The 22,985-nt window shown below is 36.6% G+C and overlaps 1 protein-coding gene across 1 annotated transcript in view; it reads right to left on the reverse strand.

Annotated features, from left to right (window-relative positions):
- TAF2 (TATA-box binding protein associated factor 2) overlaps positions 1–22,985 on the reverse strand; it is a 62,408-nt gene that overhangs the window by 9,405 nt on the left and 30,018 nt on the right. Inside the window, exons 16-25 of the mRNA XM_074144952.1 lie at positions 21,836–22,088; positions 18,783–18,923; positions 17,306–17,416; positions 16,156–16,349; positions 15,586–15,725; positions 10,151–10,220; positions 8,511–8,620; positions 5,905–6,134; positions 3,088–3,240; positions 2,570–2,675 (exon numbers count right to left, since the gene is read on the reverse strand). Of these exons, the coding sequence (XP_074001053.1) occupies positions 2,570–2,675; positions 3,088–3,240; positions 5,905–6,134; positions 8,511–8,620; positions 10,151–10,220; positions 15,586–15,725; positions 16,156–16,349; positions 17,306–17,416; positions 18,783–18,923; positions 21,836–22,088 (1,508 nt within the window). The remainder of the gene's footprint in view (positions 1–2,569; positions 2,676–3,087; positions 3,241–5,904; positions 6,135–8,510; positions 8,621–10,150; positions 10,221–15,585; positions 15,726–16,155; positions 16,350–17,305; positions 17,417–18,782; positions 18,924–21,835; positions 22,089–22,985) is intronic.

Below are 22,985 nucleotides of genomic sequence, written 5' to 3' on the forward strand. Positions count from 1 at the left end.
CATTTCCTAAAGACTGAACTGTCTTCATTTACTTGGTCTGAAATTCATACATCTCTGCTTCTAAGAAAAACGCTATGAATAAGAAACAGGTGAAATTTTAGAAGCAAAGAATATCTGAAGTGGAACTGTTTCTAACCGCACAAACCAAAGAAAATTAAATTAATCTGAAGTGTTTCCAAATAATGCTTTTCAAAGGCTTATTATTTAAAATGAATTCTGTAGCAAAACCCAGCATTTGTCTCATTTATTACCTAGGAAAGAAAATGTATTCCAGCATGCTGAATGCCTAAATGGCAGAGGTGAGAAGGTCACTGAGCACACAAGTGAAACTCCAAGTAGCTTTTGTCTGCTGTAGGTCCACAAATGCAGCAGTCAAGTGGCCATTACTCTGCTCCTGATCAGACCTTACCCTTTCTGAACTCTAGTGCAAACTGAATATGCAACAGTTCTGGAGCACAGAGCTGGCATACAGAAGGTCCCGTAAGTCCTATTTGTGAAGCATTTGGCAGACTTTTGTTTTTGACTTTGTATTCTGTAGAGTGTGTAAAACTAGTAAAAAAAAAAATTGTTGCAAAATATCATGTAAGAGTTATAAATACTAATCCTCAGTGGATCAGCTTCACACTTGCATGCCCTGGATATGTCATTCTTTGCTGTAACAGAAATTTAATGGTTGACGATAATACTGAGGACAAAATTCAAAACAGCTCTGAGAGGTTTAAAGTAAAGGCTGTGCAGAATTAGGCTCCTAAATTCATGACAGCAACATATATGCAGTCTTCCCCTTCACTTTTTGCCTAAACCTTAGGCATTTCAACAAAGTTGTGAATTTTGCTACTTTACATATCTGACAAAAAATCCATCCTGGTAGAGCTGGCACATAGAATCACAGAATGGTTAGAGTTGGAAGGGACCTTGAAGATCACGGGTTCCAAGCCCCCTGCCATGGGCAGGGACACCTCCACTAGAGCAGGTTGCTCAAAGCCCCATCCAGCCTGGCCTTAAACACTCCCAGGGATGGGGCACCCACAACCTCCCTGGACAACCTGTTCCAGTGCCTCACCACCCTCACAGTAAAGAATTTCTTCCTAATATCTAATCTAAATGTCCCCTCTTCCAATTTAAAACCATTACCCCTTGTCCTGTCACTACACTTCCTGACAAAGAGTCCCTCTCCAGCTCTCATGTCATTAACCAAAGGCCATCTGGAATCCAGAAACTAGACCTCCCTGTGTTTTATGTCCCCATATGAACTTAATTTGTAGCTGAGCAATGACAGCAGTTACCTTTTATAAAAAAAAAAAAAACCACCACCACCAAACAAACAACAAAACCCCTCAGTGGCTAGAGCATCTGCCAATGAAGTAAAAACGTTAAGTCCTAGGCCCTAAGGGAGTATGAGCCTACAGTTTCCACACCCCTGGCCAGCACCAAGGCACCAGCCTCAGCAGGATACTCGGAGCAGGAACATCCACCAGCCCTTCTCTTAAATGAGGCCACTAAATTGCCAGGGCACAGGAAAAGCAGATAAGGTCGCCTGTCAGCGTAGCTCAGGATGGAACCAACTGCTAAGATCCTGATCCTGCTAAGATTCCAGATCCTGCTGCTAAGGATTCTGTTTTACATTAGGCAACCACTGGACACAAACAGAAAAACAAGCAAGAGGGTAATTACTCTGAATCCTGCTTCTAAGGCCAAATACTTCACTTTTAAGCATTGCAGTACTGCAACCCTAAAACCTTGTTTTGGATGTGTACTGAAGATCTCTCAAAATGCTTGTTAAATAGTCACACTACCTCAGCTTATCTCCACTGGCACATTCTGGAACTAAACTTAAGAAATGTGGTTAAAATATTTTGAGGAAATGAGACTAACCATTGAATTTCTTTGCTAGTGACAGATGAGCAAAGAAGGTGGAAGTTCATCAATGAAGTTCATCCTGCCTTAAGGTTTTTAAGGAACACTACTCTTTGAGAAGTAATTTTGCCCAATATTTTATGAAAAAGATACTAAGAGAAGCAGTGAAAGAAAGTAAGTGCTTAAAATTAAACCATTTTACTCATAGATGCAATCTTTTCAACTTTGAAAAGCCCTTCTAAGCATCTTTGAGGCTTGCATGCTTTTTAACTACTAATGTTAAATTATAAATCATTAAGATCAGAGATTCTTTTTTAACCTGAATAGTCGTGCCCTTTTTAAAAAAGTTAATCTTCAAAATTATTGCTTTTTAAAATGACAACTACAGCAAAATAAGTTTTACCTAATTGCTTATGAGGTTGTATTTCTGCCTTATGTAATTTTATTCGTTACTTAGGTTTTCACTTTTGTAAGCACAATACATACTTGCCTTACTTAGATATGTATGAAAATACACATGTACACAGTTATCTATAAAATCTACTGGAAGCTAGAGAAATACTCTTCTGCACCCTTTACATACTTCCTTGAATTCAGTTAACATACAACACTTACCAGCATTGCATGTATGGGAATAGCAGTAGCAAAAATCCCCACAACTGAAACAGTTGAAAAATTCATACTATCATTTTGCCAATAAATTAACTCATACCTGGTGTGGATGGTCTCTCCAACATATTCAAATGATGGTAAATGAAGGCTTGACTGTCATGAACTGTGTCCATATCAATTTCCTCCTCTTCTTGAGAGTTTGAGAACTAAGATATCAGGAAAAAAAATAAGCAGATGCTAATAATTCATAGGAATTATCACTAAATTTATCTTAAAATATTTTATTTTTGAGGTAAATTGGGGGTGAGAGGGAAAGGAAGTGATATCTACCACTGCAAAGGAATAAATTCAATAAAATTAAAAAGGGTCAGTGTCATGTCTTCTTTCTAATTTACCGTGAAGCTGTGTGAACAAGAGCATTAGCTGTCAACTTTAGTTCTTGCCAGCCAATAAAGAATCTGATGGGAAATGATTTTGCCAAAGTAAGCGTAACAACTACTGTACACATATACACAACATGTCTTTTGTTTGAACACAGCTTTAAGGGAAGTCAGCAGAAGCCACTGCCGTTGTTCTGAATAGCCTACGTATTGTGCAAGTTGAATTTCCATTTCTTACTCTGATTTTGAGTTTGACTTTACTGTCTTCATTCTTCTCTAGTATTTGCCCTGGCTCCAATGGAGACCCGAGCGGCATATCAGCCTTCCTCTTCACCCCCTGCTGATGACCAGAAATGCTGGATGCTGTTTCCTTAATAAGATGATCATCCTCCTGAAGCAGCATTAAAAGACCAAAATTAGAAGATAGCATGAGCCATGTTTCAGCTTAAAAGAGACCTGATAGCTGAAAACACTTCTGAGTAAAGTGGGTGATTTGAACAAAGTTCTCCCTGTAGTTCTGGCAAAGAAGTATTTTCTAAAACCCTGTATGGATTTGTGCCAACCTCTCCTACAAACATAGTTTCTCTTTACTTCTATCCCTGCTCCCTCTGCATATCTAGCATTGGCATCTTTTCTGTCCCTTCTCACAATCATGGTACTGTTGGTGTGCAACAACATTTGCTGCCTCTGAATAGCCTTTCTATAAATCTGTGCCTTGCAGACTCTCCTCAGTCCAAATCTCAGCTGAAAAACTGTGATAGCCTCTGATCTACACATGGGATTTAGCTAAATCTTCTTTTAGTTATCTTTAAAAGCTAATGCTTATTTTGCTGAATACAAATCATAACAAGTACTTATATATAACTTGGGGGTTTTTTTTGATTTCACAACAATATTTATTAAAAAGAGTTAAACTGTTTTGTAGATTACTTGATTATCAACAAAAATAGGGTCAAAGGAATATAAAAATAGCATGGGAGTCTACTAAGTTACACTTACAGTCATTAAAACAGGAGACAGGTGTTCCAAGAAGTTCAATACATAAAATATAGAAGGAAAAATAAAGTACCCACAGCAAACATAATTAAAAGTCCACTAAATACTAGATAAAAGCCGTATCATAGACTCTCAAGAGCACATGCTGCTCCACTGAAAAGCTCTTCCTGTCCTACAAAGGGCACTCTACCCCCACAACTCTTGCCCTGAACAACTCAAATTCAATTTTATGAAGTGGGTAATTTTTAGCAATCTCAGCAAATTCAGCATCACAAGTCTATCAGTAGTGATTTTAACATGTTTATACTCTCAGAATCTACAGTCTGCTTTAAAGAATCTAGTTAATCTGATGTATTCTATCAGCTGTTAACTCTTTTTTCCCCTCAAATATGTATTTCCCTTTTTTCATCCCTGCTATTTAACCCAACACACTTCTAGTGTGAAACACTTTTGGATAAACTTTGGCTGATGTGAGAGGCAGCCTTTCTTTTCTATTACTGGTCTGTTTTTTTTTTAAAGGAAAATCAGTTCCCTGAATTTTGGGCAAGTTACAGTGAAAATGGTAACCTTAACAATGTCAGGGACAGGAGAACGGAGATGAGGCATAGGAGGAAATATGAGGGACGACATGTGAACTGAGGCTCATACTAATGCTGCAATTTCAGAGTAGTGGAAGCCAGTACAGCTCCTAAAAGAAGCAGCCTCTTCCCCTTCCTTACACATATCTGTCCTGGGCCACCACAAGCATTTGCAGAACTACATGATGAACTGGACCAGGAAACTGATATAAAAAAGGTATTATTCAACCAGCTCCTCCCCTGATCCAGCTCACTACGCAGCAACTGTGCTAGCACAAGGGAGAGGATAGTATAGGAAAAAGAAGAGTTAAGAGGAAATCTTTTATGATAGTCTGGCTGCTAAAGAAGTTTGGATGTTCACTGAACTGCAGCCTAAAATTCTGCCAATGAAATATCTCCTGCTATTTAATTCTGATGTCTGCGCGCAGCAAAATAGGACTTACTGCATGTTCTGTAAATATGTAGGGTAGCTCTAATGATATTTGACTCCATCATAATTTTCTCCCCCTACTGGAAATAGCCTGCAAGGTACTGTGATAATTTGCACTCTCAGTATACTTCTGAATAAAAATGATTTAGAAATTAACTATGGGATCAAAAAGTAACAGTAAACCATCTCATTTAAAAGGGTGTGAAGAGTGCTAAACATGCTAACGGCATGTTCCCATTCTCTTTCAGGATTTACTCCTAAGCAGTTTTAATCAAATGTAGTTTTTTAAATTGTTAAGGACATTACTCATAATTTCCATGTCTGTTGAGTTTTTTCTCTCATAATTAAATTTGTCCAACAAAAAGACTTCGTCTTGAAGCAGTGGCAGTTATTCTTTAGAAAAGTACGACTTGAATAGTTTGTAAGCTTGAATAGCTTTCTAACTCCACAACGGACTGAGGCCTCCAAAGCCAGAAAGAAATCAAACTTAATGTATGCGATTTTTCAGAAGTTGTTACAAATCCTTCAGAGCACAGCACTAAGTAGTCAGATTCAAGTGTTCAATGAAGAGGTGTTGAAGTTCCAACTTTCACATCTCTTGAAGTTGTTTAAAAAGAAGTATATCTATGTATTTTAAGATGTAATAAATTTACTGATAAAAGGTTTTGTTTTGGACAATTGCATAACTTTCCTATAAGGAATATTCTTAGTCTAATAAAAAAAAGTTTTCATCACAGCATCAAACATTTCTGTGAATCACTTCATGTCTCATAAGCAATATAGAAAAAGTAAAGTTTTATAAAGAACAGAAATGGTGAGACTTGAAAAAACAAGTAAAAAGCTTGCATACACTATGCAAAAAAGTTTAAAAAAAGTCAAAAAGTTTATGGTATATGCCAGTTTGTCAAGTGAAAGGAATAAAGAGCAACAACATATAAAGGCAGCTCAGGTAAGGCATGAGAAGCTTGAACACAATACAAAATTAAATCAGCAACCAGTGCAAGGACTGAGAGCCAGCTGAATGGGATGTACGCAGATGGTTTGTGCTTACGGTGTTCTGAAATCCTACTGACTGTCCGTGATTGTTAGTACTATTCACAGGTTCCTGATTATTTGCAACTGATTCAGGGATAATCGTTGGATTAAGTACAGCCTTCTTTTCTTTCAGATTAAGAACAAGTCCAAGCTCTGGTAATGGTAAACAAGAAGGTCTGCTGAGGCCAAAAAGTGTGAAATAGAGGTCCACAGCACCACATCGTAATCTCCAGTCATGTGAAGTTCCTAAAGTCCAAAAGAGATAATTGTTAATATAGAGATAATATCTTCTTCTCCCCCACAAATAAGACAGTTTAAGTGATCTGGATCCACAAGGGTATGACATTTTCTGTGCTCAAGATACACTTCCCTCATTATTCCTACCTCTTATTGACTCAACTGCCACATCCAGTTCAAAAGGAAGGCTTTAAATTGTTTGGGTGGTAAGCTGGATACATTTAATAGAACAAAACTGGGAAACTAAGTGCTATAATAACATAATGAAAAATTAAAGGGAAAATAATCACAACCATATGCTTTTATTTTTAAAGTTTCACTTTTATTTTTACTATCCAACAATTAAATAGAATGTTTTGTTACCACACTGGCTTCCCGTATCAATGGATTTAGTCATACTTGCCTATGTTTTCCATGAAATATAGTAGGAGCCTTAAGCATGACTGAGATTGTATCCTCTGGAAACCGCACTGACAGAGAACACAAACCAGCAATGCATAAAGGTGCTTTCTGATGTCACTATTATGTCACGTACTTCACTGGATACTCAATACTTTAATTTGTATTCATACTAGAGATATGTATTCTTGCTGCACAAAGCAATGCTTCAATGACTTTATTTTTGGCTGTAAACTGTGTGCTGCTTTTATATCTTCATACACATGGTCAAAGCACGTTTGGCACCCATCACAACAGAAAGACATCGAACATCTGGTGCAGTGCTGCAAATACAGTGATTCTGGTGTTAACTCAGCCCAGCTCTTGACTGATTGCAAGTTCATTGAACATATTGTTCCACAGCAGGAATAGAACTGTATCTGGTAAACAAGACACAGATGTGCCAACTGCCATGTTAATGTGGCTGTGCAAGACAACACAAAATAAAATTACAAGATCTATCCCTATAAATACTAAGTTTCATGGGACTAAATAGTGTTTTGAGTAAGCTTAGCTGAACTTACACTTACCTATTCACAAGTGAAAGGGATATGAATATTAATCTGGACATTTCTAACATTAAAATACCATCCAGAGAATGACACATTCACAAATATTAATTTTAAAACTATTCTAATATTTTAACAATAAATAATTTACTCAACTTCTTAAACTAGTACATCTTAAAATGATACTATGAATTCCCCTTCAGTATCTCTCTCTTTTTCCAGTGGAACAGCTAAGCTTAAATACAATTGGTTGCTGAATTTCTCTGCAATCTTTGGAACTTGTGAGCATTATCAATTTAAGGCAGATTAACACAGAAAAAAAGAAAAAAGATTACATACATCAATCAGAATCCATTTTCTATTGCATGTGCTTATGTTAAAGCAACTCATGAGTCTAGAATCCTGCAGTTTTAAACCTGGCTACTAACTTGTCTCACATTAACAAACATTTTTTCAAGCCACCCTGGCATGCTACAGTTATCCCTTAGAGAAAATAAATTGAAACATTATGTCATCTTGATGCATAGAAATTTAAGTACTTAAAGCCCCATGAATCATAATAAAAAATGTATACCCTATTTGTTACTTGAAAAAAGAGGTAATGGTTGTAAGTAACACTGCACACACTCTTCTCTCAAGAAAAAGGAAAAACAAACTCTCTGATGGGAACATCAAAATTGTTTATTTTCTGTGCCTGACACTTGGCAAATCCTACAAAACTGAACTACTAGTAGTGTCCCCACTTCAGCCCCTGGGGTGTAGCTGTAAACTTTTAAACACTAAAAATAATGAAACACAGAGAACAGGCAGCCTTCAATGACCTAAAAAAGCTATATAAACGTTTCTACGTAATCAATGTAGCAATGTGCCAGATGTTAAAGGGCAGTTTGTCAGGGCTGGATAAAACTGCTTCAGTAATGAAAAACAGGTCAATGGTAAAGATGCAAGCCCTTCTCTCATTAGGATCCTTCCTAATCACACAAGGCAAATTGAGTCTTAGGTTTATAATACACTTCTAAAAATCTCATTTAAATTATCTATACAAATGTTATCCTCTCATATTCTCTCAGAGTTTAGTAAAAGAGGACACAGGGGGACTATCTAATCTAAAGCAAACTGTAAAGAAAAAGGTAACACAGACACCATCATCTGAGGAAACGTTTGCTTTGAGTATCTGGGTCAAAGAATTATTCTGTGCCAAAGTACATCAACGCAAACCACAGTAGTAGACAAAATAACGAAAACCAAGGAGGTCTGGTACCCTGCGTCACTGAGAAAGTTCTGGAGGTACCTACATGACACTGAACTTCTGAGACCAAATTTTCAGTTTCTAACTAATGAAACTAATAGAGCTCTTGGCAATATTCTGACGCAAGTCTTTAATGCTTATTTCAAAAAACCTTACAATAAAAAAAAAACAAACAAACCACAAACCAACCTGAATTCATCAGTTTCCAAAGTTGATCTACCAAAGCTTCGTTACACAAAGGGGACTCCATGTTCTTCGTAAAAGGTGGATTCTTAGTCAGCATATCCAGAATCTTATGCCTGAAAAAGAAATGGAAAAGATCACCTCCATTAAATCCAAATGACTACACTAAGGATACAAAGTCTGTTCAGTTTGCAATATTCTTACAAAATTATTGAAATACAGGATTTCTTCCAAAATTTTAACCAATGTTTTATACTTTTAGCTATTCCTACTGCCCACAATATACAGACATAGATTTACCATCAGCAATATAAATTAAAGATAAAAAGTAAGGTGCAAAGCAGCAGGATGTTATTAGATGTGATTCTTAAAAGTTAGGTACAAAACTCTAAGCTACATTATGCTCTTCTGTTTAGTAATAATCTTTTTTTAATTATAAAGTTGGTGTGCAAAAAAAAGATCAACATTGGCAAACTCCTTACATACTGACCTCAAAGAATTTTTAAATAAATTTAAATGTTTATGACTGATACAAAATGACAGGACCAAAACCAGTGACTTCTGGAAAGGAACAGCCACCTCTTATAGTTACATTGGTGTATAAAAATTCTGCACTTACCATGTTTGCTTATAGTATTTATGCACTGAGCTGAAAGCAGATACATTTCCCCCCACTTTCTTTAAACTTGGCCTTGAAAACATTTTATGAATGAGAATAATTATTTATTATTTTAACCATTTTCCCTGCATAGTCAGCCTTCCCCTTGCTATCTTGCACATTTGGGACAGGAAAACTCTTAGAGATTTTTTTTTTTAAATTTCTCTTAGAAGAGACTTACGTATAGCACTCAACATAAAATTTAAACACCTCTTTAAAAAGTTACCTATCAAATCAAATCTCCTTCCTAGACTGAAGCTAAATCTTCTCCAGTGAGTCTAGCTGTATCTGCTTTCATTAACAAGAATGACAAAATTAAATAGTGAACAATCTTGCAGCTATGATCTTTGTAAGAAACCACCTACAGAGAGTAGAATTAATATTATTAATCTTTGAAACTCAGTATTTTAATGGTGGCCATAAGAAGAGTTAGGGAAAAACAATGATTATGAACCTCGGTGTTCAAGGGTTTATAATGAATGTGCTAAAATATCCAACCCCTCATTGGTGAAAACAAAGTTGAAACAGGCAATACTAGAAATTACACCATATTTTCGCGTTATCTTTTCACCCCATCTACAGTCTAACAGTTGCTTTACACTCCTTACTGGCAAAACATTGTGTGCACTATGTGTCAACTTTCATCTTTTCTAAATGTCATAAAGACTTGCTGCCATATGCAACATCAGATCCATATACTTTATTTATGATCAGGAAATGACCTTAACTTCAGACTTCCACAAAAGGGGTAGAACATAAAAGACAAAAATAATATAATGAAGCATAAGAACAGAGTATATTAATTTTGAGATCTGAGCTGCTGAAACATCAAAACAAATTTCAATTTATAAAAATAACAAGCAGAAAAAATGGTTTTGTGAAGAAATATTAAGCAGTTAAGCATTTGATCTATTCTAGTGATATCAGGCCAAGGATTTACTTAGTTCCAACATTAGTAAAAATACTGGCTCTTTATTAACTCACTAACCTTATGTAGGGTACAGGATCATTCTGAACCATAGTAAGCAGCCACTGTAGTTCTTCATAGCTCCTATCAACTGCAAAGAAAAATAAAATAAAAAGCCTATAAATATACACAAACTGGTGGATTTTGATCAAGACAATTACAAGTTCCTGAATTAGCTTGAATCACTGCAACTAGAGGAATTTAAATAATTATATTGCAATTCAAAGCAAAAGGTGGTTTAATTTACTGAAATAGAAACGTGCACAAAACTTGTTCATGCTTCAGCTGTTCAATAACCACCAACTTGACTATTAGCAGGTAACTCTGTCACTCGTGAGCGCCGATTGGGAAGGTCATAAAGTAAGTGATCACCCCGATATCGAGTGCTTCCTCAAATGGACCTATTCAAATATCCTTTCAACAATCACAATTATAATATTTTCTATAGGGAATACAGAATATACAATTCTCATACGCAGCAATCTGTGGAAGATTGTTATCTATAAATAGGATAGAAAGAGGAAGACTACAGGGCTTACACAAAATTGCAAGCATATTTTTCTCAGTAACCTTCCTTAGTTTTTTTAATCAGTATACTTTGCAATTAAAATGTATTTTGAAACTTATCCACACATGCTTCTAGAAAATTGCTGCCTGACATTGTTGGAAAAAAAATCAGTTTGTTATTTTAAAATTCAAAATACCTTGACAAAATTCCTTTGATTGTCAGAGTAACATTGCACAATAGGAAACAACAGAGGATACCATCATCACTGATTACACAAAAAACCAAAGAATTTTTATCTAATCTTTTTCTCAGGTGCATAACTGTAAGATTTTACAGCAGTATTCTCTTCTCATTTCCTCATAACAATGAATAGCTTGCTTAGGCTTTGCTTTACTTCAGAATTTGGGGTGTATTAATAATTCCTGTATGGACAGCTCCAAAAACATTTCTGTTGCTTTCCATTTTGTGGTCCTAGCAATGTATTTCTTTCTTTCCCTGTAGAGCCCACTGTACTTTTAGTTCTAAATACCTCAGTTCAACTTTCCTTCCTGATCTCAGTCAGTTTTCAGTCAACAATTTTTAAATACAACTATTTTAAGTCCAATCAATTCTAATACGTATTATTCCCTTGTTATTTCAGTAGGGTAAATTGCTTTTAAAGGAAGAGAGAATCATTCAAATTATATTATGAGAACTAGCACTTCAGTTCTATTAGAAGTTCTTGAAATACTTTGGATGACTAGAACATAATATCTCTTCCTGGGTTGGGAAGAGGCAGCCAAGCAATTAAAAATTACATTATACTATTGCTTAGAAGATGGCTGAATAGTCTTTTGCAGGCCACTTACAAGTCAGCTCTGTTTTTCCTGCAATCCAACCAGAACAGAACTGGTTATACCGGTGAGGCACTGAACTGGGCTGATAAACCCTGTTTAGAGGCAGAATGCATTAGCTCATGTTCTGCACCGTTTAGATCACAGCTAACCAGTTCTGGATGATTCCAGAGCAAATTTGTATCCATACAGACCAGAACTGCAATCTCAGATTTGTCTTAAAAATGGGAGAAATCTTTGAAAAGCTACACCTAGGACATACTTTTAAGGGATTAGTGACTGCCTGTGCTCAACTCCATGCACAGCTGCTTTTCCTGGCAGCACCCTTGCTTGGGATAGAAGGCAGCTAGAACACTGCATACGAAAGTTGTTTTGCATGGAAGAAAAATAATATTGTGTAACTGTGCAGCAAAGACTCACAACATGGCGAAGACATTAAGTTACATTATTTTGACTGCTAACAAAAGGGATTTTAAAATGGTTTTTGATCAGAAAATGAGAAGTCTAAGAGATTAATCTTTTAGAGGCTGATAGTACTGGATAACAGAACCAAGAAACACCATATTTTGCGGTTAAAGAAACCCACCGCAGTCTTTTTTGCTTCTTAGACTTATTTGTGCTTGAAATAAAGTCTTCCCTGATATTTGCCTAATAGTGTAAACTAGGCCTGCTAGACTTCCAAAGCTTTGCTACAAATGCATTTAACCTGCTCTTCAAATTTATATAGCAACTAAGACGCATTTTAGGGAGCAAGGACAAATTAAACCTGACCTTAGGCAGAAAAAAATCTTATTAAGCCAGAAAAATCCTAGAATCATACAACAGCCCAGTTTGGAAGGGACCTCAAAAGATATCTGGTCTAAGCTTTTGTGGGAAATAGAGACTAGATGAGATTATCTAGTACCGTGTCTAATTCCATCTTGAAAACCTCCAGCGATGGGGACACCACCACATCCCTCAGGAGGCTGTTCCACTGATTGATTGCTCTCACTGTAAAAAATTTATTTTTTATATCAAGTTGAAACCTCTCATGGTGCAACTGGTACCTGTTGCCCTTTATCCTCTCCATGCGGCTGCTTGTGGAGAGAGAGCCTCCATCCTCTTCGTAACCGCCCTTTAAGTATTGCAGTATTGTCACAAGGTCCCCCCAAGCCTTCTCTTCTCCAGAGAGAAAAGACCTAACTCCTCCAGTCTTCCCTCACAAGGGCAGGTTCTCCAGCCCTCTGATCACCTTTGTGGCTCTCCTCTGGATCCTCTCCAGTCTGCCGACATCTTTCCTGAATTCTGGGGGCCAGAACTGGACACAGTACTCCAGATGCAGCCTGACAAGTGCTGAGTAGAGTGCAATGATTGCATCTCTATCTTTGCCAGTAATGACCCTGTGGATGCAGCCCAGGATCTGATTTGCCTTTATTGCTGCAGGGGTGGCACTGGTGACTCATGGTCAGCTTGCTGTCCACCAGGACCCCCAGGTCCCTTTCAGCGATGCTGCTCCCCAGCCACACAGATCCTAACCAGTACTGAGCTTTTTGGTTATCTTGTCCCAGGTGCAGGACCTTGCACTTGTCTTTGTTGAACTTCATACAGCTTTTGCTTTCCCACTCTTTCAGCCTGTCCAGGTCTCTTTGCAAGATGGCTCTCCCTTCTGATGTGTCCACCTCACCACCCAGTCTCATGTCATCAGCAAACTTAGTGAGAGAGCTTTCAATGCTGTTGTCCAGATCATTTAGGCAGATGTTCCCTGAGGCACCCCACTTGTGACCAGTTGCCAGCCGGAATAAAACCCACTGATTGCCAACCTCTGAGTGTGGCCCATGACCCAATTTCCTACCCATCTCACAGACCACCCATCCTGTCTGTATCTTGCCACTTAGTCTAGGAGAAGGCTATGGGAAAAGAAAGATGTGTATATTTTCATACTTCTAGTAGTCATAAAAATAAGTAATTGCTTTCTGAAGTAAAAATTCTTGAGATTTTTTCAAATTACAAGAGATGGTGTATCAGTTCTCAATTACAGCAGAGCATCACTGAGACCCTAAACTTTAAAATTCATGAGATTAGATAATCATGGATATTTATTTAGAACAGTTTGTTGTTACCTCTATACACAACTGCTTTGTTGTATACATACAACTATCAGAAGCTAACTTAAAAAAGTTAATAAAGTCTGTTCACTTCAAACCAGTTTAGATCAACTGTCCAAGTCCTTATATGCTGCCTCAAGCATTTTAGAGTTACTGTGTCTCAAAAAAAGCCGTACTATTAACAGCAAAGAAAACAACTTATTCAGTTCCATGGAGAAATTATTTCTTTTAAAGTAACTTTAAAAAGGCAGCGCTAATCCTGCCCTGAGAGTTGATAGAAAAACATGGGAGTTCCACACTGCCCCAGAAAATACAGACTTTCCTTTTTATGGAAATTACAAAATCTGTCAGCTTCCTTTACAAGAACTGTTAAAAAGTCAGCTTTGGCACAAGCAACAGGCATTTGATAGCTGCTGGTTTACATCCAGTATGAACTGGAAACCAGGTAACCAGGAACAACTAGAATCAGACCTCTTGGCAATAGATGGTCAATCGTTTTGCCTTCCAAAGCCAGGTTTAAGGCTCTGTGAGACAAGCGCTGCTGACTTCCGTACGGGATAGCTGAAGAAGTCAGTCAGCACACTGAGCTTCCGGATTTACCCCTCCACCAAAAACTTACCAGTCTTACAGCAGGAGCAGAAGCTAATGTGTTCAGTGCTGGAAGGCTGTATTTAAGAAATTATACTGATGAGCAGTTAGATAGCAGGCTGTGTTGTGGACCATAATGACTTTATAGAAGATAGATATTTGCATCTGTTACCTCTGCATCAGACACAAAGCAGTTGGCAAGGGGCAAGTTAGGCACAGTAATACTCTAATCCATCATTTCCAGATCTCGCAGTGAGCTCAGTCAAAAATTACAGTCAGCTTAATCAGCAATTTCTTCCAAGTAATTTTTCTACTACTTTTTACCATTCAAATTTTACTTTCCTGTAGAGTATTTGAAGCAACTTACCCTATCTTGCTTATACAGCAACCCATTTGATCAGCTGTTTTAAAGATATATTACTTTGCAATGCAAATACTTTCTGATCCAAGTCAGTTATTAACTATAAACACTATCCATAAAAGGTCAAGAATTTAATGAGACAACATTATTTCTATCATTTTGTCTTTCCAAAGAGTGGGATGAATTAATGAGGAGATTATTCTAAAGGAAGCAGGCTGATGAGTAAGCTTTCCATTCTCCAGCAAATCTTTCCACTAACACTCTCTGAAGGGAGGAACAAAGGAAGCAGCCTGAGAGAGATGCACAGCACCAGTAGAGTTCTGAATTCTAGCTCGGTATCGCTCACAATGTCACCAAATGGTACATGTGCCGTGGGTTATGGATCCAGAATGCCTGGTGAATTACAAGACTGAGGACTGAGCCTGACAGTGACACTCAGCACACAGCCACCCTTGAAGTTATTGGGTTTTCTGTATGACAGTCTGGTTTCAGTCTGTAAGTGTATGTCCAAAGTCTGCCAGATGCATTCACTCAAAGACTCCAGTTGCCTTAAAATCTCCCATTGCCTACCTAGCTTGAGAAGTCATTGGACAAAATGACAGCAATAAGACCAAAGCATTTTAAGGATTATTTGTTGACTGTAAGTTGTTGACTATAAGTATAACCATAAGATGCATGCAAAGAGCAAAATAAAGAGATTAGCAAGACGATAAAGCAAAACCAAGCACTTTGACTGGCTATTATGGCTGAATTCAACTGAATCATAACCACTGAAAACAAAGCGTTAAAAAGAAATTATCAAAACCCCTTACCCTACTCATTGTGCTGTCTACTTACTATTTCAAAGCTCAGATATCTGATTCAATTTGCAAGACACTGAGAAACAATGCTCACCACATCTTCATAAAACTTGCATTCTCTAGGATAAAGTATTCACAGAAATCTCAGGTTCTTATCAAAACATGTCATCAAACGAGCTCTTCTGGTAGACACTATTTCAACCTAATATTAATGAGGGAAGTATTACATTTTTCTACTGTATCACAAGTGTTGCAAAGTGTCAAAATACTTGAAAAAAGTACCTTTTGTGTAATCAACAACAGCCTCTAATGCTGCTATTCGGACATCTACAAAGTGCCCATATTCTGCATATGACTTGAAGAGAGCAGGATCGCTTGGGACATGACCATTCTTCTGAAGCACTCGAATAGCTTTTAAACAGCTGGATGAGGTAGAAAGAGGAAATCTGCATTAGGTTTATGGAATGCCAGCAAGAAGAAAAAAATTACTTTTTTCAAAATTAAATACTGCAATTTTTCTAGAATTATATTATCGAAATGAACACGTTACAATTATTTTCACAACATTAACACACAGCTCTCCCTAACTCTGAATTAGGCAGAAACACAAACAGAATTCCCCACTGTGTCAAACCCATTGTTTGGCTTCAGTAATGCTCTTCTTAAAGAGACACAAGCATGATCAACTTACACCTGCTATCAGCTTTCGGAAATTGGAAGGAATTTGACATTTAAGATTAAGACACACAAGCTAAAATCTCAAATACTAACTACAGAGAGGTACATAAAAACCAAGAAAACAGTATGAATGTGTCTGCTCTCTTCATGTGTACAACAATTACAAAACTACACCTGACTGTAATGGTGTGCCTGTAACTGGGAAGAAGCTTCTCCATATTTAGGAAACGGGTAATTTCCTCAAGAATAAGTCGAACATCAGGATTTAAGTTATCCAATGTTCGAACTTCATTGTTCACACTGACTGCAGGAGTTACAGAGTTGGCCAGGGCATCAATCAGCTCAGCACGGTAGTAGTTGTCTGAAAACTAGATAAAAACAGCATTTAAACACAAGCAAATAGAACAATACATATTCTTTAAAAGCTAAGAAATGTTCAAGCAGTTACAGGACAAGATCTTCAAGCAAAAACCGTGTGAAAAACTGCATGAAAAAAACAAAACAGGACTAAATTTGTTCTGAAAATAGATTTGAGTGTGATTGTGCAAGCAGACATACTATCAGTCATTAATCTTCACTCTGTAAGACAAGCATATTAGTAGTAATACATTGTTTTATAAAAATGGAAAAATCAGGCATCAAAAAATTTCCAGATATGGAAATAAAAGCCAGTATTTCTAAATGCGAGCATCTAAAACTACCTGTTTCTGTATTCATTACCAAGGCTACTAAGGTTAACGGGGGCTTAGCACCTCAGAAAATCAGACAGTTCCTCTCTATATAGAGAAATCATCATCTCAGGATCTTAAAGGTCTAATCATTCTTCAGAGGTGGTCTGTGTGGGAAGGAACTTTAGATGACAACACTTCCAACTCAGGTGCTTCCATTTTGTGATGGAACAATATCAACCTAGGTTTCAGCTGATATTTAACTAGATGAAGACAATCCAGTTCTGTGAGCTAGAGCTGACGTTCAGAACCCAGAATTCCAGAGTCCTGCATACAATTTAAAAAAAAAGATTATATCCTTTCCTTGCTCTTTCAAATATTCGTCTCAAGGTGGAGAAAAACCCCAGCAACCAGTGCCTAACTGTGCGTGCTACATGTTAGCTTCATGCACATTTTCTCAAAACACCTGGGTCTTTTGAATGAAAAAGAGTAAAGCAAGAAAAGTATGTGTGCAAATGAAGACAGGCAGCTCTTTAGTAAGTCAACAAGCACAAAGAGTCAGGTATTTATGTTAGTGGCATAAAACATCATACAGTATATTAACTAAGACTTTTTTCAACAAAATCGTGAGAGATTAAAATAAACATGTTCTTTACCTTATTCTTCCTGTTATCGTTATACTTGATCAAATCCAAAATAAACATTAAAACCTCCTTAGGACAGAGGTTGTGAACATCCCTCAGAAGGGCCATGGCAACAGGCATAGTCTGTTAAATAAAATTAATACTATCATCATTCATACATTAGTGAAAAGATTACACCCTGAAAAGGACTTCATCCTGAAAATGAGCAATTAACAATTCTACAAAAATCTCTGAAAAGTTGGATTTAAATGCTTTTTGAATGTCATACCACATGCTATATAATTTTCAGATAAAATGAACTATGTAATTATTACTCAATAATTAGTTATAGTGCAGACACATTTGAAAAAAGCTGTATATCCAAGAAAACACTCTCAAATCAAAGCACGATCAAAAAGATAACAGATGAAAAATAATGAAAAACAGAAAATGGGAATGGAACTAATTCTGAGACAGACACTGAATTTTGGTGTTTTCATGTGAACATAATGTCTAAGCTTCCATTACCATTAAGAAGTATAGATCCAATACAGGCAGTGAAGCCTAAACAATTATTAGCCTAACAGGTATTAGCCTGATTAGGTATTTATTTTACAATGAGCTAAGCAGCTCTCTTAGGCTCCACTCACACAGATTTAGGATTCTTGCTCTAGATCTATAAGCCTGGGACATGGGATTAAAGGGAACAAAGTGTAAGATTTAGTGGGAAAGAATGAACAATGACAAAAAAAGCAGAAAAATACAGAAGAAGATCCAAGAGAGAGACACAGGGAGAAGGATGAAGCAGTTTTGGACAGAGTAAGAAAACAAAATCTGAGTTTTCTCTGTAATCAGGAATATGAAATCTGTGAAATAAGAACTCAATTATTCAATAATTATAAAGCGATTCTTGAGAGAAAACCACTGTAATTCATTTTGTTGTCCACTGTGCAACTAACAACTATAAGTCCCAGTAAAAAAGCCTGCATTAACATTAAAGTAAGCTGCAGCAATACATGACGTTGACAATTAATAGAAAGGAGGGGGCAAGAAGGATTATGCAATGCCTTGAACTAAAAAGCCCACCAATTTAAGGTAAGATTTATGAGATTTTATTTGCAGTACGATATAATTGTCATTAATGAATAAAGACAGCTGCTGAATTCACCTAAAAGATAAAATGAGTAGCTTTGTTACTGTGCAATAAACTCTATGTAAGAATGAGCTCACAAATACTTAGAAATTATTATTATATGTACTCCATTCTTCTGAAGAAACTGCTAATTTAACTTCAGCTACTCCGAAAAAATTGCTAAAACTTTGTTAACTGATTTTTGACTAAGATGGAACAAACAGATGCCATATAAGAAAGAAGCAGTTATTTCAGAGTTTTATGAAGGAGTCAAAAAGCAGAACTGTGCTATCCATGTTCCTGTTGTTGTCAATTGTATGATCATTTTTGTATTTTGACATTTCTTTTAAAATGTTCAGTGAAAAAAAAAAAATTTACCTTTTGCAGAAAGTAGCTTTGAAAGTTCATGAAGTTGTTGGTCTTCACAATGTTTGGACAAGTCTTACAACAAAACATTCGGGTAAAGAGTGACTTCATGGCTGGTGGTCCTGTCCACGTACTTACCATGGAATTTGCAATCTGTATAATTAGGGGGGAAAGGAAATCATATTAACATCACCACTGCAAGTTTAGTTTGGCTGTAGAAAAACACACATTTCCCATAATCAAAAAGGATAATTGCCAAGAACATAGTGTCCTTCAAATAGATACATATTTTCATCAATGTATTATCTTATATTAGCTAAGTTTCCACTGCCATCCCTAATATATCTTCTCTACATTAAAGGTAAATTTTATGAAAATTGTTCCACTTAGAAGATGTCTGTAACTAATTATCTTTCCATGATAAACTTCTGTTCTTAATTATTTTCTCTTTTATATTTTAGATGAAAATTCTGTGTTTACTAAACCAAGTTTTCTGACTCTACAGAAGCCAGTTATGGAAGAGGCTTTTGCAATACCAACTTCCCAAATTTACCCTGCCAGTAACCTCAGCCTAGACTTTAAGAAGGCCTCAGCCACCCTAAGACTAAAAAGACCACCCCTACAGTGAAAGGCAAGTCAGTTACCTCTAACTTCAATTGAAATTCACAAAGAGACCATGCACTGAGACAATTTTATTGCTGCAGTCTGTTTTGGTGTAAGGCAGTAAGATTCCACAAAGACAAAACTGCTTTTGTGCCTTCCCAGCATCCTGGGTTTCATATCTTTGCTGCACGGAGCAGTGGAAGCCTGCAGAGGAGAACACCTACACCTGATGGGGGATTAGACCTGATGACAGATTGCATGTGTGTGTGTGTGTGTACAAACAAATGGGGCCAACACACCCTACAACGTAGCAGGAGTTTACACTGTCACAGACATATCACAAATGAAGGAAAAAAAATCTGTTTTCACTCAGAAGAAAATGAATTTGATTATTTCCTTCCAAATTAATTATCTTGTTTCAAAGGGCATTACACATGCAATAAGAGAAAGAAAAGCAAGAGGCCATGTAAAGATGGATACCAATCCCTTCCACCATTGCTCTTACATAAGACGGGTGCTTTATTACTGAAAGCCATCTTCCCATTAAGTCAGGTTTCAGAGGAAAGTCAGAGAGAGAAAATACTGCAGTCAGACTAGGTGTTCCCTTTGCATTAACTGAAGTCTTCAAACTAAAGATGCAGATATAGCTGCTTCTGTAAGCTACACAATGACTCTTCCTGCAGAGGAAGCTGAATCCCAAAGACTCCTTAGAAACCATGACGATGAACTTAAAACTGCAAATGTGAGACTTCTGTAGCAGTGTAAAATAAAACCCAACCTCAAAAATATTATCAAAGGTTACTATATTTACAAGATATTAAACATTTCATTAAAATTGGGGTGTAAAATTTAAAATATTTTTTAGCTTCTACTTATTTTAAACATTTCATTTTGCAAGATCTATAGATGACCAACAGCATTTTCAAATTAAATCAAGAGCAGTTAAATCATCTTCTTTTCAGTATTTTTTAGTCTTATAATGTGTTCTGACTCATTTGAGTTTCCCTTTAAATACTGTCAGAATCCAAGTTTTCTACTTATTCTACTGATACGCTACACACTGAATTTAATGTATTTGCACATTCCCCACAGCATAACTCAAGTAGCCTGCCTTGCATTATTTCTACTAAAAAAGATGGCAGGTACACTCTATTTCTGCATCCTTCAACTCAGGCTGTGAAAATTAAACTAAGTTAATAACTTCAGGAAGTGATTCTTTCTAACGCCCTGATGTTGGAGCTAGTGATAGAATATATTACACATTCCGAGATAACTTACATGAGCATATCTACAACTCTGCCCTGCCATGCTCCTTCACCTTGATTCAATGTCACAGCCATACTTTTTGCTTAAGCTTTATAATCTTGTTTTCTGTAAGTCGCCCACTTTATCTGAAGACCCAAGATTTTTCATGCAACTACAAGTGAGCAAAACTGGTTATGATTATCTGCAGCCCAATTGCCTGAAAATTCAAAGTAAAGACTGAAAAAAATATTGCATTTAAACACTGTAACAACTGCTCTTTTAATATTTACCTGTGGAATAGACACGTTTAAATATTCCAAGTGAATTCATTATGAAATGTGCATATTTTAAGTCAGACACTGGCAGTACCAATACTAGCACGTGACTGGCAGTATTACATCAATGTTTCATAATACTAAAACACTTCGTCACAAACATTCCTTGGATTTTGATTTTCAACATAAGGCCAAAGGATTTATTTCTATACAGGTACTGAGTTATTCTCAACAGGTACACAGCAGAAAGCAAGCTATATGCCAATAACCTGAACCCTACAAATTGTCAATAAGTATGCCTTTATGTCCATAAAAGTATGCCAACAACATGCCATTTCAGAAATTCTTAATTCTTCTGTGTTTCCACCCAGTTGTTTTAAAGAGTTCTCTAATTTTCATTCTTAATGCTACTTTTGTGTCTAAAGAAAAAAGAAATCCTCCCTTTTCAAGGCAATTATTTGGCTTTTTAATATTTAATTGCAGGCCAACATGACGTTTCTTTTGTGCCCCTATTCAATCTGAAACAATATAGAACAGCAATCTGAATTCACATTAAACAGACATGAATTTCACCACTCCAGAGTTCACAACAGACAGGCCAAGGAACTTCCCAGTAAAATGAAAAAATACATTTTGGCTCTGAAAAAAAATTAAACAAAAGTCTTTTATTTCTGCAACTTAATGAAATCTGGAAAAAACCCTTGTGGTTTTCGTGTCTGACATCTCAATTTTGACAATTATGAAAGCCTTCTGCAGTCTCCATTTACAGACTAAAATAATACAGCTTTCCTTCCAAATCAGTCATGTTAAAAATACTTGGCAAATGCATTTAAGAGGCTAAATATCAAGCCAGTTTAAGAACTGTGATGAGTTTTGACCCACTTTCAAACGCTTACAACGTCTAGCAGATTTCTTCCCTTTCTCCCATCCACACAACCTCACCTTTGCAAGGCAGAAGCAGGCCAGCATTCTCACTCGGTAGAAACATTGCTCCTGTTCTAGTATATCAGTCAGTGCAAGCCGCGATGCCGGAGTGGGGAACTTTTCCAGTGCCAGAATGGCTTCTTCTTGTGCAACCACATCTCTCTCATATCGAAGCTGATACTGCCACATGAAATCAGATTGTTCAAATTCTACCTTCCTCAGTACTGACATATCAGGGTCTATTCTTATCCAGAGCAAAGGGGAATCAGCACTAAGACAGACATGAAAAACATTAATAGCTTACAACATTTCAAGACTATAGAAATTCAAAAGATGTTCTAACTTGTTACGAGTTATTTTTGAAGTATTTAGAGTCAAAGAACCATAAAGGAATCTAAGTTAGAAGGGACTTTTGAAAGTCATCTCGCCCAGTCTCCTGCTTCTAGGATGGCAATTCTGTAGCCTCCCAGGGCAATCTGTCCAAACCTCTAATACATTACAATGAATACAGTGTTTAGTATTTTTAACGTACAAATCTGAGTTCACGGTCAACTACTGTATAATCTAAAAAATACTTAATTCTACTTCCTCATAAATTTCATAGGTGAGCATTACTTGATCACCTTTTAGCTTCCAACAAAGAAAATCTGGTGGTAAACACCCAGTTTTCTATATACTGTTTTTTATCAACAGACGTGAAAGTGCTTTACAAACACACACATGCTACGATGTCGAAAGCTGACAAGTGTAACCATGCAAATGCCCAGACCTGCCAAGTCAAATGACAATAAAAGTGAAAGGACTAAAGTTTTAGTCCTACAGACTACCATTCACTCAGCTTTATTCCGTCCAAAGAAGCGTTTTATACTTTAGTATTCACACAGCACCATGACTGCAGAAGTCATTTACGGGAGCAACAAGCACAAACTATAATAAAGTCTCTTACTCAGTTTTCCACACAAAATTGATAACAGCAAAATACAGACTTGAAATCAGGAGAGAGTTTGGAATGATTAAAACAGCATCATTACAAATATGATATGTATTTCTATATACATCTGTTGAGTATCTAGAATTACTGTCAAGACAGTAGCTGGAGAAGAAACGATAATGAAGAGTGCATACATAGGATTTAGAAGAATAGAAAAGAGCAAACATTATCATATAT

The sequence above is a fragment of the Numenius arquata genome, chromosome 3 (assembly GCF_964106895.1).
Source record: "Numenius arquata chromosome 3, bNumArq3.hap1.1, whole genome shotgun sequence".
Classification (NCBI taxonomy): Eukaryota; Metazoa; Chordata; class Aves; order Charadriiformes; family Scolopacidae; genus Numenius; species Numenius arquata.